General features: G+C 37.4%; 1 protein-coding gene across 1 annotated transcript in view; it reads right to left on the reverse strand.

Moving 5' to 3' along the window:
• Positions 1–1,624: 1,624 nt before the first annotated feature.
• Positions 1,625–14,480, reverse strand: part of WDR64 (WD repeat domain 64) — a 65,295-nt gene continuing 52,439 nt past the window's right edge. Inside the window, exons 19-28 of the mRNA XM_009871800.1 lie at positions 13,876–13,918; positions 12,458–12,588; positions 11,398–11,503; positions 9,703–9,764; positions 9,194–9,303; positions 7,199–7,381; positions 5,020–5,119; positions 2,633–2,713; positions 2,430–2,463; positions 1,625–1,698 (exon numbers count right to left, since the gene is read on the reverse strand). Of these exons, the coding sequence (XP_009870102.1) occupies positions 1,625–1,698; positions 2,430–2,463; positions 2,633–2,713; positions 5,020–5,119; positions 7,199–7,381; positions 9,194–9,303; positions 9,703–9,764; positions 11,398–11,503; positions 12,458–12,588; positions 13,876–13,918 (924 nt within the window). The remainder of the gene's footprint in view (positions 1,699–2,429; positions 2,464–2,632; positions 2,714–5,019; positions 5,120–7,198; positions 7,382–9,193; positions 9,304–9,702; positions 9,765–11,397; positions 11,504–12,457; positions 12,589–13,875; positions 13,919–14,480) is intronic.

A 14,480-nucleotide genomic window follows, 5' to 3' on the forward strand; every position in this document is an offset into this window, starting at 1 on the left:
TAAAAAGGTCCCTCACCAGCTTTCCTGTAGCCCCCTTGAGATACTGGAAGGCCACAATAAGGTCCCCAGACTGAACAGCCCCAACTCTCTCAGTGTGTCTTCACAGGAGAGGTGCTCCAGCCCTCTGATCATCCTCGTGGCCCTTCTCTGGACACGCTCCAGCACGTCCATATCTTTCTTGTGCTGTGGGCTCCAGAACTGGACGCAGTACTCCAGGTGGGGTCTCACATGAGTGGTCTCCCAACTGCATCCAGTTATGGAGCCCATAAAATCAACCAGAACAACATTGTTACTAGCCTCTCATTAATAAACACCCACTGGTGGCTGCTGAAAAGGAGTATGATTTCTGATCACCCTAAAATATGCTAAGTCATTTTTAGAGATGTTTGTCTTGTTTACAACATTTCAGTGTAAGGAGCTCATATTGAATCACAATAATGATAAAATAATATTATTATAGTTTCACCTTCATTACACCCTGAACCATATATTGACCTTCCTTTAAATGCAACTACCACGTCCTTGGCTTGGTTGTGCTGTAAAATAAAAATGATGAAAATAATTGGGGTTAATTGAGATGGCCTAAGGTGGTTTTTACTATTTTAAATCTGCATAGCTAAGATTTAAACTGGTGCAACAAGGGATCAGAATTTGGCCCAAAAAACCTGAACTGAGAGGCCGTAAATCGATCAGGAAAAAAATAATTAAAAAAATCTTGTCTACATAGAGTTTCCTTACCGTTATATGTTAGTGCATTTCTAAAACAAAGTAGCATAAATCAGAAAGAATCTGAGCTGCTGAAAATGATTGTTTTGGGTAGTATGGCCATTCCATTCTGTTAATAGTTCTGGTCAAGGCATCTTCTGAACAAACAAAAATATTGGCACTAAAAGATATTAGAATGATAATTTTGAAGACTTGTCCGCATAGCATTAACAAAACAATTGCAAGGAATTTTGCTTGGGTTTTGCTTTTTCTGTTTCTGTAATTATGTTTAATTAATATGAAGACAGCTCAGGTGAAAGTAGTGTGCAGTTAAAGATGGCATGTTCTACGATCCTGTGACCTAAATCCAGGTATCTTTAAATTAGGCTATTCCTCGTTAGTTGAACCTAGTTCTAAATCTTCCTTCTGTCTTATCTCCACATAATTAACAAGGAAATCTTAATGTTTCTGGAAGAAGACATTAGACTAGGATACTGTGGCATATGTGTGCTACCTATGGAACACCCCATCAACTCTTGGCCTATCTATGGATGCCAAAGCTCCTGAGACATCAGAGAAAGGTTAGAGTAGTACCTCTGGAAAAAAAAATCTTGTTCTTTGGAGAAGTCTGTATGGCTAGCCAAAGAAGCATTTTTGCAGATTTATGGTTCTGAATCTTTAAGCAGTTAATCAGGGTAAGGTTCTTCTTTTCCCTGAGTATCTTGTTGTAATTATGCACTAGCTTTAGAATTTCTTCTCTGCATGAAGGACGGGAATAGAAGTAAAGATTTGATTTCTATGTGCTCAACAATGAAATGCATTTAAATATAACAGAAAAAAACAGGAGAAAAAAAAATGAAATAAGGAGTCTGCTAATCCACTCTCCTGAAGATGGATACTATGTTTATTTGTCTTGACCCTATTCTCCGCTGAAACCTGTCTTCATTGTCTGGCCAGTAGGACTCGATATCTCAGCTTTGTTCCATTGAAGGCCTTTAAAAAATAAATAACAAAATTTCAAGAACTAATTAATATATTAAGGTCAACAGATGACTTTGATAGCATTTTGTAACAGCACAGGTAAAAAATTACTTGTGCATGAGCTCACAGAAAGTTTGATATTATTTTACTGTAAATCCATTGCCATTCCATTGGCTTCAGTGTATTTGCGTCTAACTTGCCAAGGCACAAGATGCCCTGTATTTTATTTTCTTCTTCTGGAAGGGAACAAAACATAGACTTCCTAGGCACATTAATGGTGAGAAGAATAGCATATGTGCCATATGCTCCTAAGTCTTCTGTTTACTGAGATACTCTGTAATGCTGCATGCACAAGCATTAAAGTCACACATATCTGAATGCAAAACACACTATTCATCCCACTTAATGAGCCATCTAGATGTTATGGGTCTCATCCAAGCTAGTTATCTAGGTATCCTCTATAGAAAGAAATCAACACCTCTGCTAGGGGTGATCCCTTGTGGGATAGACAAGGCTGTGGACATTCTGGTCTTTCTTCATAGAACAAAAAACCTAGGAAGCCTTGCTAGACAGCTTGCAGAAAATCAAATCAATAGTACCCATAAAACAGTATTAACTCAGAATAGCCAAAGCTTTGTGCACATAAAAATCATTAGTTTTGAGGCGGGCTAAAAGAGTTGAGTCTGAGGAAAAAATTCATGACATGAGCTTGAACAGGAGAAGTAAATGTCTGGAATACTCACTTTGCAGCACATTCTCTTCAGTTGGCTCCTCAAGCTTTCACCAAATGGAGAATGGAGTTGGATAGGTAGTAATATAAACCATGTTGAAAAATTAAATTGAGAAGCAGTTAGTTAACAATTGAGTGTCAGAGTATGTGATTGTAATAATTCAGTAGCACTAATGCCTTCTGCTCTATGAATGCCATCACAGAATGAATGCTTACCTCATATATAGAAAGACATCCAAATACCACACCAGTCTCTCTGTATTCAGACTCAAATTTTTCCAAGAGTTGTCTGTACATCTGACCAAGGGAAGCCAAAATCAGTGCATTACTAACTGAAGACAAAAGGTAATGAAGACATTACTACGTTTATTGAATTGCATGTTCCCGAAACATGTAACATGTTCCCCAAATAAATGTATATTGTAACTATGTGGAGAGATTATTGTTTATGCATAGATTTTCTTTGTGCCATGTAAAGGATGCCTTGAACTTTTTTTTTTTTTTAAATTAGGAGGGGATCTCTCTGCTATAGAAAACACATAATCAGGAAAATTCCAGCTTCCCAAGGGACACAAAATCAAGACAGTTAACAGCAGAATGCTTTTTATCACCTAAGTTAAACCTAATTTTAGTTTTCTCACCTATTGCCCTTGGATAAGGTCAATAAAGGAATCATTCTCCTGATACTTGTCAGGTGTGGTTGGTTGCATGTGCTATCATAGAAGAGTGGAAGTCTAGCCAAGAGGTAATGGAGTAAGAACTCCTTCCCAGGTGATAACTTCATCACAGGACTGTCAGTCTGGCTACTCTTCTGTTGGGCTTTGCACATCACAAACACTCCAGTAGCCAGTTGGGAAAGATGGAGATGAACAAGACATTTCTGCTGTTAACTGTTGAAAGCTTTAAATCTGTGAAAACACCCAGGTACCTTGACACTCACTTGAATCCTAAGACTTACCTAGGTATTACACTTATGGACAGGGCAGAAAATTATACTGTCTTTACATGATATAACTGTGATTTCACTCCAGGAAGCCAATTTATGGTCCTCCAAAAAGGAAAAAAAAACCCCGTACCTATAGCTTGAAATACTGCAGAGAACTCTAGTTTCTGTCAAATTTGAAAACTAGTTTAATTTGAAATGTTACATTATACAGACATTTCTACTGCCATTTTTTTATGCTCTTACTAATACATTACTAAATGTGCTGCGATAGCAACAGTTTAAGAGATATCAGATCTTCAACAATGCGAAACATGCATGAAGGAATCTCTTCCAGTGTGTGTCTATCAATTCTAAGCATTACACATGTGCATTAATTACTAAGTTTTACCCATTTCAGAAAGATAGGACAACTAAATTATGGTGAGCTGATCAGCCACTGAATAGTATACCTCTTATCTGAAGTACAAACTGAAGCCACAGAATCACAGAATCATGGAATCATTGTGGATGGAAAAGACTTTTAAGATCATCAAATCTAAACATTACTTTGTAGTGGATGCTTCTACAGCACAAAAGCAGCAACATCAGTTTCCCCGTGATTTAAACACAGGCTGCTCTGGAGACTGTGCAGCACCTGTGATTAGTATAACTGTGACTTAAGGGAGCTCACCAGCTTGTTTCTGCCTTGGAGTGAGATGATGAAATCTCTCAAAACTGCCTGTTCAACTACCGTTGCTTAGCAGCAAATAATCCATTAGCTTCAAATAGTCAGGCACCCAGACCAGGTGAGAGTTGATTTTGTATCCTTGAGGTTGCAGTCAGCAAGGACATGTGAGAAGGGAAGAATTGGCTGGCAAGATGGGGCAATAAACAGTGGAGAGGTATGTTCCACTTACCTCATCAGCCTCTCAGCCAAGGTACACGGAGAAGAGTAGCTGGTCACATGGAGCAATGTTATCTTTTACTAACTCCTGTTTGGACCTTAGTTGGCTACATTAGGGTATCAGATTGTGGCAGTACCACAGATTTTAGGAGAGGATGATAAGATTCATACCTCTCACTAGCTGTTGACTACTAACCTTTGGGGAAGAATGGTCAGAAAGGTGTTAACGGAAGCTTTCTGGCAAGTGGCCGTAGGATCTGTGTATTTTTCTTTTTCTGCTACAACTGCAAGAGAAGTTTTATCTGTTCCCATGATTTTTAAGGGGTAAGGCAGGTAGAGATGGAGTTGCTCCACCATTTGTAGTTATCTTAACTAACTCAGAACTCTCCTGGTTTCTGATTTCATGGAAACTCTGAAATAACTGTTATGTAACCAGGGATTCACTGTTCTAGTATTTTCAAACGTCCTTCGAGTAAACTTAAGATGTTTAGGATTTCTATGGCAGCATATGAAAATCCTAGTTTTTTTAAAATGCTGTTAAACCAAACAAATGAGTCGGTGTGTTCTACCTTCTAAACTGGAATTTAAAAGTGTGAAACAATGAGAATGAAATCCAGAGAGATTTTTTTGATCCTTCTATTTATGCATTTTAGTACTACCTTTTCCACTGAATGAGAAAAATAGTGTTATTTATGGTGAATTTTTAAATGAGAAATACAATTGCATTTCTTATATGTTGCACAGAACAACAAAAAAGTCATATATATTAGGTACCTTTGGAGAAGCTGGAGCTTTGAAAAACTTCAAGTCCTGACCTATGTCCATGTGTTCTGGCTTTTCTAAAACTGAAGGTGATCTAGTCAGTGATGTCCGCCTGTACATGCAAGACAGAAAAAATCTGATGCTCCTATCAGAAATAGAAATTCTGAGTATAATGTTCTTAGCTGGCTCCAAAATAATATTATTTTGAAATATAAATTTTTCCATATATCTTCAAAATAGAATTTATATTAGGACTTTCGTAAGTGTCATGAAGTACTTCACTAACTCTATGTCAATCCAGATACTGTCGTGTCATTTTTAGAAGGCTGGAAATATTAATATAAGTTATCACAGCTGGGTGCTGACTTGCTGTCTGATAATGGCTTTTCAGTATTTCTATCAGTTCCGACAACAATTCTTGTATGCCATTTCCATAACAAAGGTTTCCTCTGCTCATATATCTGGTTTTCAAAGTTAATCACAAGTAGAAATGATCTAGAGTGTCCTTTGGTGTAGATTAAGTTTCATTTATAATTATAATAATTAAGTCAGATCACACAAGCTAAGGAATTATAAAGTACAGAGGGAACCTGAGTGTTTTCTTTTATTGGGCCTATCTACCTGCTGACATTTTTCAGTAGATCACCTGAGATGCTTGTTTAAACTGTAAGTACCTACAGCTGGGTTTGTACCTTTTCAGGTGTATGCACTTTTGGCGAATATCTGTTTATAGCATTTATAACTTGATTTGTTAATTGAAATTCTAAAGTATTATCTTAGTGACTTATAAGTAGCATCGTGAAGATAACTGACTTAACCCAAGAGAAGCTTCTGCATCCTGTAAAAAACCAAAGCCTAGCATTCATAAGAAACACAGTCTTTTGTGTGACAGCTGACTAGCTATTCATTACACTGTTTGGTACAATTAATCCAGAAGAATCATATTACTCTTGAGGTGGCAGCACATGGACTATATAGAATGGTAAGACTGAAACAGGCTTCTCATTTGCTTATATAGTCTGTTTAACTAATGTATCTTAAATGTATAGTAGCTATTATCCTTTACTGAAATATTTGAAGAGTCCTCAAAAAGTAGCCACAGTTTGGCACAGGCATGTCATTTATGGAAAATTTTTTTTAAGGTTAACTGGCTTAATTATACTATCTTTGATTCCAGAGGTTTCAAACTAGCTGCTGACTGTTCAAAAGGACTACAGGGGTTAGTCTTTCAAACACAGCCCAGCACTCCTTTGTATTGATGAGTTACTGTTCTGACTTCAGTAGGACTACTCACATTAGTAAGAACTCTATGGAGTAACAGGTGTTAGCAGGATATCAACCTAACCAGGGTAACAGTAAAGCACCTTAGAGATTTCCCATTGTCCCAAAATGCTTTGGTTAAAAGGCAGCCTAAGAATGCACACAGTATGCAAAACCTTATTATGTGTGACTTTTTAAGTTCCGAAGTAAATTTCCCCAGGTTTGGATTGCTTTGTTACTAAAGGTACCATGCACGTTGCCCCTAAGATCCCTGCTTCAGTATTTATGTTCATTTGGTCAATCCACTAATTAATGAACCAGGGATGTTACTTAAGATAGAGGGCCAAGTCTCTGACTTGACTTGTAATTAACCCACATGTCTTGAGAATTCTACCTAGAAGTTGAGAGGTCCAGCACTGCTATTGAACACATGTTTATGCCAGTGTCTGAACGTCAGGATGTATTCATAACATCCCAGAAAATTTAAGAAGAAAATTTTTTAAATGGAAAGATTAAATTGGATTTATTTTCTTACAGAAAGATTTGGGTTTGGGTTGAAACCCTACACATTAAGCTTTTTCAAAAAATTTTTTGTGATTCAAGAAGTAGTCATCTCATGGAACTGGAAAAGAAACATGTTGCTAACCTGAACAGTGTACATAATATACAGATTCTAATTAGGCTAAAATCTGAGGCAATTATTTAGCTATCACTATTAATGAATTTAAATCCTAATCCTGACTATCACCTAGTCATAACAATTAAGAGATTTATCTATGCTGTGTAAAGACATTTTTAAAAAAGAATCTTTCTAAAAAACTCATAGGAAATACGAACATTTTTCTGACCTTCACGTGAAAGATGCTTTTAAAGTACATTTTCAGAACTGTTTCCTCAATCATATACATAATGTAAATATAAGGGATCTTACCTGTCACAGTCCAGCACGAGAGGATATTCAGACTTCTTTTCCATATGTGTGCTTTCTTCTTTAATTATAGTAGGAAAGTTATTGACATCATAAGGTAAAATCAACCAACTGATATTTGATAATTCAAACTTCCTGGGTTGTCCGAAGTAACCAAGATAGTATCCGTTCATAGCCTGCCAGACCCTACAGACATAGTAGAAGCAGTGCCAAAGGATAGAAAGGAAAAATGGATAGTTTTAGAAGTGGAACAAAGGTGAGTAAATATCTCACTACATTATCAAATTCTGCAGTACTGTTCTAGATTTCTGTATGCTAGTAATAAAAGAAATAAATCAATGAGCTTGAAGTTTACTGGTTTTAATGTAAGTAATTTGAGAATAAAAAAGACTCAAAGATGCTGGAAAAACTGGAGAACAAACAGTTCACTTCTATAAGTACAAAACTGAAGAGTAAAGGCACCAATATCCTGAATTTCTCCTACAGTAAGGTGCTGCCACCAGAGCAGGATTTACACAAAATCTCCTCACTGATTTTCAAAAAAACCCAAAAGAATCCCCTTCCAATGTGCTTGTTAACCAAGAAGCAATTACAGTTATCTATAAAGCATCTTCAGACTGCAATGGTTTAATTGCATAAGCATTGGCTAGATGCAGTGCTTAGGACCCATGTCAATTTAACGAGTATTGAAAGCTAAAAGAGGATTAGAACAGGAGGTTATTTCTAAAAAGATGGGGCCACTACCTATGCATTCAAAGTCACAATAGTGGAAGAAAATGACAGTGCAAAAGGTCGGACTTCCTGAGAAAACTGGAAGTGTTACATTAAGATGTAAGTTCTTTCAGGTGCAGAACAGAAAATGCACCCGGTGTTGTATTTTAGCTCTATTAGCCTGCATACAGATCCAGCACGAAGACCAACTTTGAAGACCATTGAACTGGGTTCAGATAGGATGGGGTTAATTTTTGCCAGCAGCTGGGAGAGGGGCAAGCTATGATACCCAGCTGCCAGCCATATTCCACAGCATTGTAACTTCATGAAAGGTACTATGGGAGCTCAGGCTCTCTCTCTCCATCTCACTCTCCGTAAAGCTCAAGACAGGGGCTTGGGGCTGCATCGCTCAAGACAGGGGCGTGGGGCTGCATCGTTGGGTTCCAGGCGGTGAGACACCCATGCGGCACAGCACTTGCCTTGTACGCTGTCTAGTTAAACACTGGTGTTGTTATTAATTTTTCCTGTTAGTGTTATTCTTTTTTCCCCCATTATTATTATTTGTTTTTATGTTTCACCATTAAGAAAACTGAGTACTGTGTGCAGTTCTGGGCTCCACAGTACAGGAAAGACATTGAGGTGCTTGAGAAGGTCCAGAGAAGGGCAACCAGAATGATTAGGGGGCTAGAGGGTAAGTCTTATGAATAGAGGCTCAGGGAGCTGGGGCTGTTCACCTGGAGAAGAGGAGGCTGAGGGGAGACCTTATTGCTCTCTACAACTACCTGAAAGGCAGCTGTAGTGAGACGGGTGTTGGCCTCTTCTCCCCAGTGAATAGTGACAGGACAAGAATGAACAGGTTTAAGTTGTGCCAGGGGAAGTTTAGATTATTAGGAAAAACTTCCTCACCAAAAGGGTGGTGAAGCATTGGAATGAGTTGCCAGGGGAGGTGGTGGAGTCACCATGCCTGGACATGTTCAAAAAACGGCTGGATGTGGCACTTCGGGAGATGGTTTAGTGTTAGGGTGGTGTAGGGCTGTAGGTTGGACTTGATGATCTTAAGGTCCTTTCCAGCCTTTATGATTCTATGATTCTAAACTTTTATCTCAATCCTCTGAGGCTCTACCTCTTGTTCTTTCCAGGTTCTCCTCCTCCTTCCCAGTAGGGGAGAAGCGAGCGAGTGAGCGACCACTGGTTCCTTCGACTTCCACTGCCGGTCAGTCAGCTTGAACCTCGAAAGCAGTTCAGCTGATTGACCATGGCAGTAAGAAGTATTAGTCATTTTTGTACCTGACTGAACCATCAATAGATGCTGTCACTACCACATTTTTCTCTTCTTCATGAAATAAGTCAACAATTTCAGCAGAGTGTGCACTCCAGCAAAGCTCTTCCTTTATTTGCTGAGAGAAAAAAAGCAACATAAACACATTTCAGGCACCATCACTGCTAGCTTAGTGGATTTATCAGCCTGGCCTTCTGAAAATTAAAAGAGGTGACAAAGTAATCCCTCGATGAACCAGTCTGCAAATGGCATGTGATAGAAACACCACTCAGGGGACATGGATAAAATAATTCTTAATGTAGCCTCTTTAAACACAATGGAATAATGCTAACATCATTGATAGTATTTTGCTTATGTTTTTCTTGGTTTTCACAGCATCAAGTTATTATTTCAAGCAAAAGACATGTTTTTATGTGCAGGAAACATTTTAGTCCCTGTAGAGCTCTGAATCCATTTCTATCTGTCTTATCTTGGTATACTGTTCAAGTCAAGAAAATCTGTTAGATTTTTTTCTTACGTTTTTACTACTTTGCGGATCTTCTAAGAATGAGGCAATGCTCCACTGCATAATATATCCCTCTATTTAAGAAAGGAAAAAGTAAAACATGAATAAATTTCAGTAGTGCTACAAGTTCATTCATTGCTACCATACGCTTTTGGTAAACACTGGGCAGAATGAAGCAGAGATTACAGGTTAGTGAAAGTCATTTTAAGGTGAATGTCACTATCTCATTGTCAAGCAAAGAGAAGAAAATAATGGAATATTCATTAATATGCAATATATATATAAACCTTTTGTAAGCAATGTGTCATTAACAGGATATATTTGAAATAGAACATTAAGTTTTTTCTTTAAATGATCTGAGTGAAAAATAAGAGTCATCTGGTCAAGACAGGTATCTACTTCACAAATGAGGTGTGAGAGCTTCCTGAGAATTAGACTTTTTCAGTTACACAATGAAAGTTTAATGTTTTACAACCTTTTAGTGCAATGATGTGATGCTAGACTCAAAGAACCATCTTCCTTATGACCCACAACTGCTCAGTGTCATGCCTAGGCTGCCTCTTTCATGATGAAGCTGCCTCTTAACTCTCATTTCTACTACTAGACAGAGAAATCTTTTGTGTAATTCCAGCTTTTATACTGGTCACATATGGTTTCTAGGACTGCACATTTGCAAGCAAGCAAAGAGATTGACAGAGAGGCTGACCTTTTCCTAAGAAGGAAACATCTGTAATGGGAACGAGAAATTGTTAGTAGCAGTGCAGATAAAAGAGAAGGGTATGGGAAGTGTGAAAAGCAAATACACAGTAGCACAAACACAAAAGGACAAAGGGAGAGTATCAGATGAATAGGTAATAGGGTGGAAGCTTTTCCACAACTAATTAAAATCCTCTTCAGTGCATGCTGCCTTCCTGAACTCATTTACTGATTAGAATCAATGGGGAGTGGAAACTCATCTTCATTTTAAGCATCAGCATTAAGCTGCTGCTCAGTTTTGAAACAAATGGGAAAAAAAATTGCTCTATCTAACTTTTGACAGCATAAGAGCAGGAAGCTGACAGGAAATTGTTCTAATAGGTATTTTAGAAGAAAAATGGCACATTAAAGGACAAGTATTTCATATGTAGATGCAGAAGAGAAAAATTGCCAGGGCAATTCTAAAGGTTAGGAGTATAATGAGACAGCAGATAAACTCTTGTACTTTCTGCCAAACCAAAACTAGATTTGATGTGAAATTAAAAGTCTAACAACAAATAGCTAGCACACTGTAAGTACTTTATTTATGTATATATCAGTGTACTGCTGAAGCCATTACTCTGCACTCCATATCAGTATGTGAAACATGGGGTTTGGTACAGCTGCAGTTTTTTATTTATTACTATGGATGTGAAAGTTTGCTTGTTCTTAGTAGTAATTTTTGCCCTTGGTATTAATAAAACAATTCAGATAGAAAGTGTATGCAGGGCATGTGAATCAAGAAAATTGTAACGTCTTCTGTGAAAACAATTCTAATAATGCTATTAGCACTAAGTTTTAATCTATCATCCTTTCACACTAGAAAATACTTTTTTTCAGTTATTTAATTATAGTTTTGATGCAGAAAGTCTGGTAGCATTTGGACCTTCAATTCCACATTTCTGGCACATTTACAACATGATAAAAATATCATAAAAATGGTCCTGCAGAATGACAAACATGTTTACTCACCCTTACTGCCTGCCAAAAGTATTTTAGTGGAGCTGTCTGTACATAGTGCTGTCAGAGGAACTGAAGGATATTTTGAAAAAGGCAAAAGTTCTTTCAGTAGGTTTCCCTAAAATAAACAAATAAATAAATAAATAATCAGGCACATGTTTATCTTTATAATATCTACATGAAAAAAATAATAATCACTGTGTCAGAAATTTAGTGCCATTGATTTGATCTATTCAGCATTACTCAGCTCATATCTATTCAGAAAGCTGCTAAAAAGCTAGTTTACTGATCTACTGAATGACCAAGGTAACCAGGGTGTATTCTTCTGGACTGCTGTCTTTTTTACATCAAAAGAACAAGCTATTTCACTCTTCAGGCAATTCACTCTAGCTGTACCTACCCTTAGTTCAACACTTACCTCTCATTTGCTGTGGAGTATCATCAGCGTGCATCTCATTTGCTGCTGAATTGTTTCCTGCTGCAAATGGGCCATAATGTCTTGTACACAAACTTATATTTTTCAAGTAAACACCCCCTTTTTGCTGCATTTCCTTTGTATCTCTTGGAATAGAGTCTTGTGGATTGGAGGTGATGTGACAGCTAAGCAACTGGTATTCTGTTGCATGACTGGATTTACAGACTGATTGTAACTGTAGACGCTATGTGTTAGGATACTGTTCTGTCCTGACTGGTAAACCTACGAGTGCTAGCTGGCTTGTGCAGTGAGAACATATTTCTCCTCTTCTGAGAGTAGGACACTCTGCCTTGCCTATCATCCTTTCTTAGAAGGTAAATGTTGAGGGTGAAAAATCAACTTCTAGACTTCCACATAATTTTACAGTCATTTTTTGTTATAATTATTTCAAATCATGTTTTTTCATTTTCTGTTTGCCATTATTCCCTGCAACAGTTAATAAAGCAGAACTAATGTGTCTGTGGAAGAAACTGTTAACCAAAAAATGCAATGTAATATCTGCTGGTGCAATTGCTACTTAAAAAGCATGTTTTGGAAGATTAGTAAACTTATCTTCTCAGTGGTCCAGGCCCATCCCAAAAACATTCAGATAACTACCTGAATATTCCAGAGGCAGATACAGCCATTTTCATGAGCAGAAGCCAGCAGTGGTGGGTATCCCACTACAGCTTTGGATAGCTGTACATTCACCTTCAAGCATTCAGTATTCTTACACCCAGTTGTGTCTCCTGCTTTGGAACACACATGATCATATACATTTTGCCAACAATTTTTAGTACTGCTTTTGAATACATGAAAATTACATATAGCTAGAAAAAAAGTAAATTTGAAAATAAACTCCATTGTCGAGATGGCATTATTCTGAAAAGACTACAGATATGGATAAAAGACAACTGGAAACAAATTAGAACAATCTTCATGTCCTTATCTAAACCAGCCAGAACTATTTCTCCATGACACAGAGGAATTTTATTTAGAGCAGAGCAACACATTTTACAGAAACTGCAAGCACCAATGAGTGTGGAGAAGGAGTGCAAGACAGTGGTCATCAGGATAGTTAAGAGGTAGTTCTGCAGCACCTACATGAGGGGTCTATAGTTTGCTATGAATTCAGCAGTGAAACAAAGTTTAAATGATGCTTAACAATTATGGAATCATAGATTTATACTTAATTCTCCAGTTCAAAACTTTTGCTAGATGCGAGATGGTGGGCAGAGAACCTTTTCTGAGTTCCTGCTGTGAATTCCCAGAGCTGGAGATGCTGGGTGGTCCCATGAAGATCCTTTGTGAAATGGATATTCAGTGGATGAAGGACCTAACATGAATGTCTATTTCATTGGGCAACTATGAGGCTAAGGGATATTCTGGTTTCAGGGCAAGTTTTCTTTGCAAAATAAATTCACCTTAAATTCACGTTTCAGATGATCAAATTTCTGGTTATTGAGAAAGTCTGCATTCCAGCAGAGGCTATCTAAAGGATTCAGAAGAATCTAGAGGATTTGCTTCTTGCAAATTCACCAATTCCAGCTGCACAGCTTTCGCTCTTAAGTACTTCTTTCTCTCTTGTTTCTGTTGTTTTAATGAAGTGGGAAAGGAAGATTTTTCTGACTAAAATTTCATCTGCTTTTGAAGATTTTGTCTGTGAGGCTATTCATTTATACTTGACTCAAGTCAGATTTCACTATAGCACTTTGATAATTCATTGCTTGCATATTTCTGTGGAAGATAAGTGTGTATAGCTGGCATTCCCAAATGCTGCAAGGTTTCTAGCATCATGTCTGTTTAGAAAAATCAGCAATTAAGCCCTTGCATATCCTGCATCCTGGCTAGGCCTTTGGGAAATAACTGCAACTCAGAAGGGAGCAGAAAGCATTAAGTGTGTAATCCACATAGCAATGATATTTCAATTATTCTAAACACAATTTGCCAGACAAACTGACAAACTCAGTTTCTATGGTAATCTGTGCAGAATTCATGGATCAACAACAAAAAGAATAAAAACCATCTTTCCATACCTGTTGTTACCTGAGTATTAATTTCATCGCTTTTTATATTTTCCTGAAATCAAAGAAGAAAACGTAACATAATTAGGGAACAGAACTCAGGTATAACTAGAGAACACTTCTCTAGTTGAAATTATTTTAAAAACTTATTTTTTTTTAATTGAAGTACTAATTAATTGAAGAAGTTGAATTGAAATACTCCTCCAATTTACATCCAGTCTGGGATAGCACTGACTGAAAACAAGTAACATTTCATCTGATGAGAATGAAAATCACAGATGAGCAAATCACAAATGAAATTAATTGGAATTTAGAAGCATGCTAAAGGTAAATTTGGCTGAATGGTATTAATTTCCTAGGAGAAACAAAGTCAATCATTTAGTCATACAGTTTTGTTACTGCCTTGAGCAAAGATAACAAAGTGCATAAATAGCAATAACATTTACTCACACCTGCATCTTCACTATGGGAATTGTCACAGTCCTTCATTTGTACCTTATTATATAGGCTCCTGAGGATCCCCAAGGCTGACAACAATCTGTATACTGGCCTCAAAAATCACCAAGTCTGCGCAGCCACGAGTGTTTGAGGTATCTTAGAAGAGGACAAGCCACTTC

This window comes from Apaloderma vittatum, unplaced genomic scaffold, assembly GCF_000703405.1.
Source record: "Apaloderma vittatum isolate BGI_N311 unplaced genomic scaffold, ASM70340v1 scaffold18736, whole genome shotgun sequence".
In the NCBI taxonomy this organism is placed as follows: Eukaryota; Metazoa; Chordata; class Aves; order Trogoniformes; family Trogonidae; genus Apaloderma; species Apaloderma vittatum.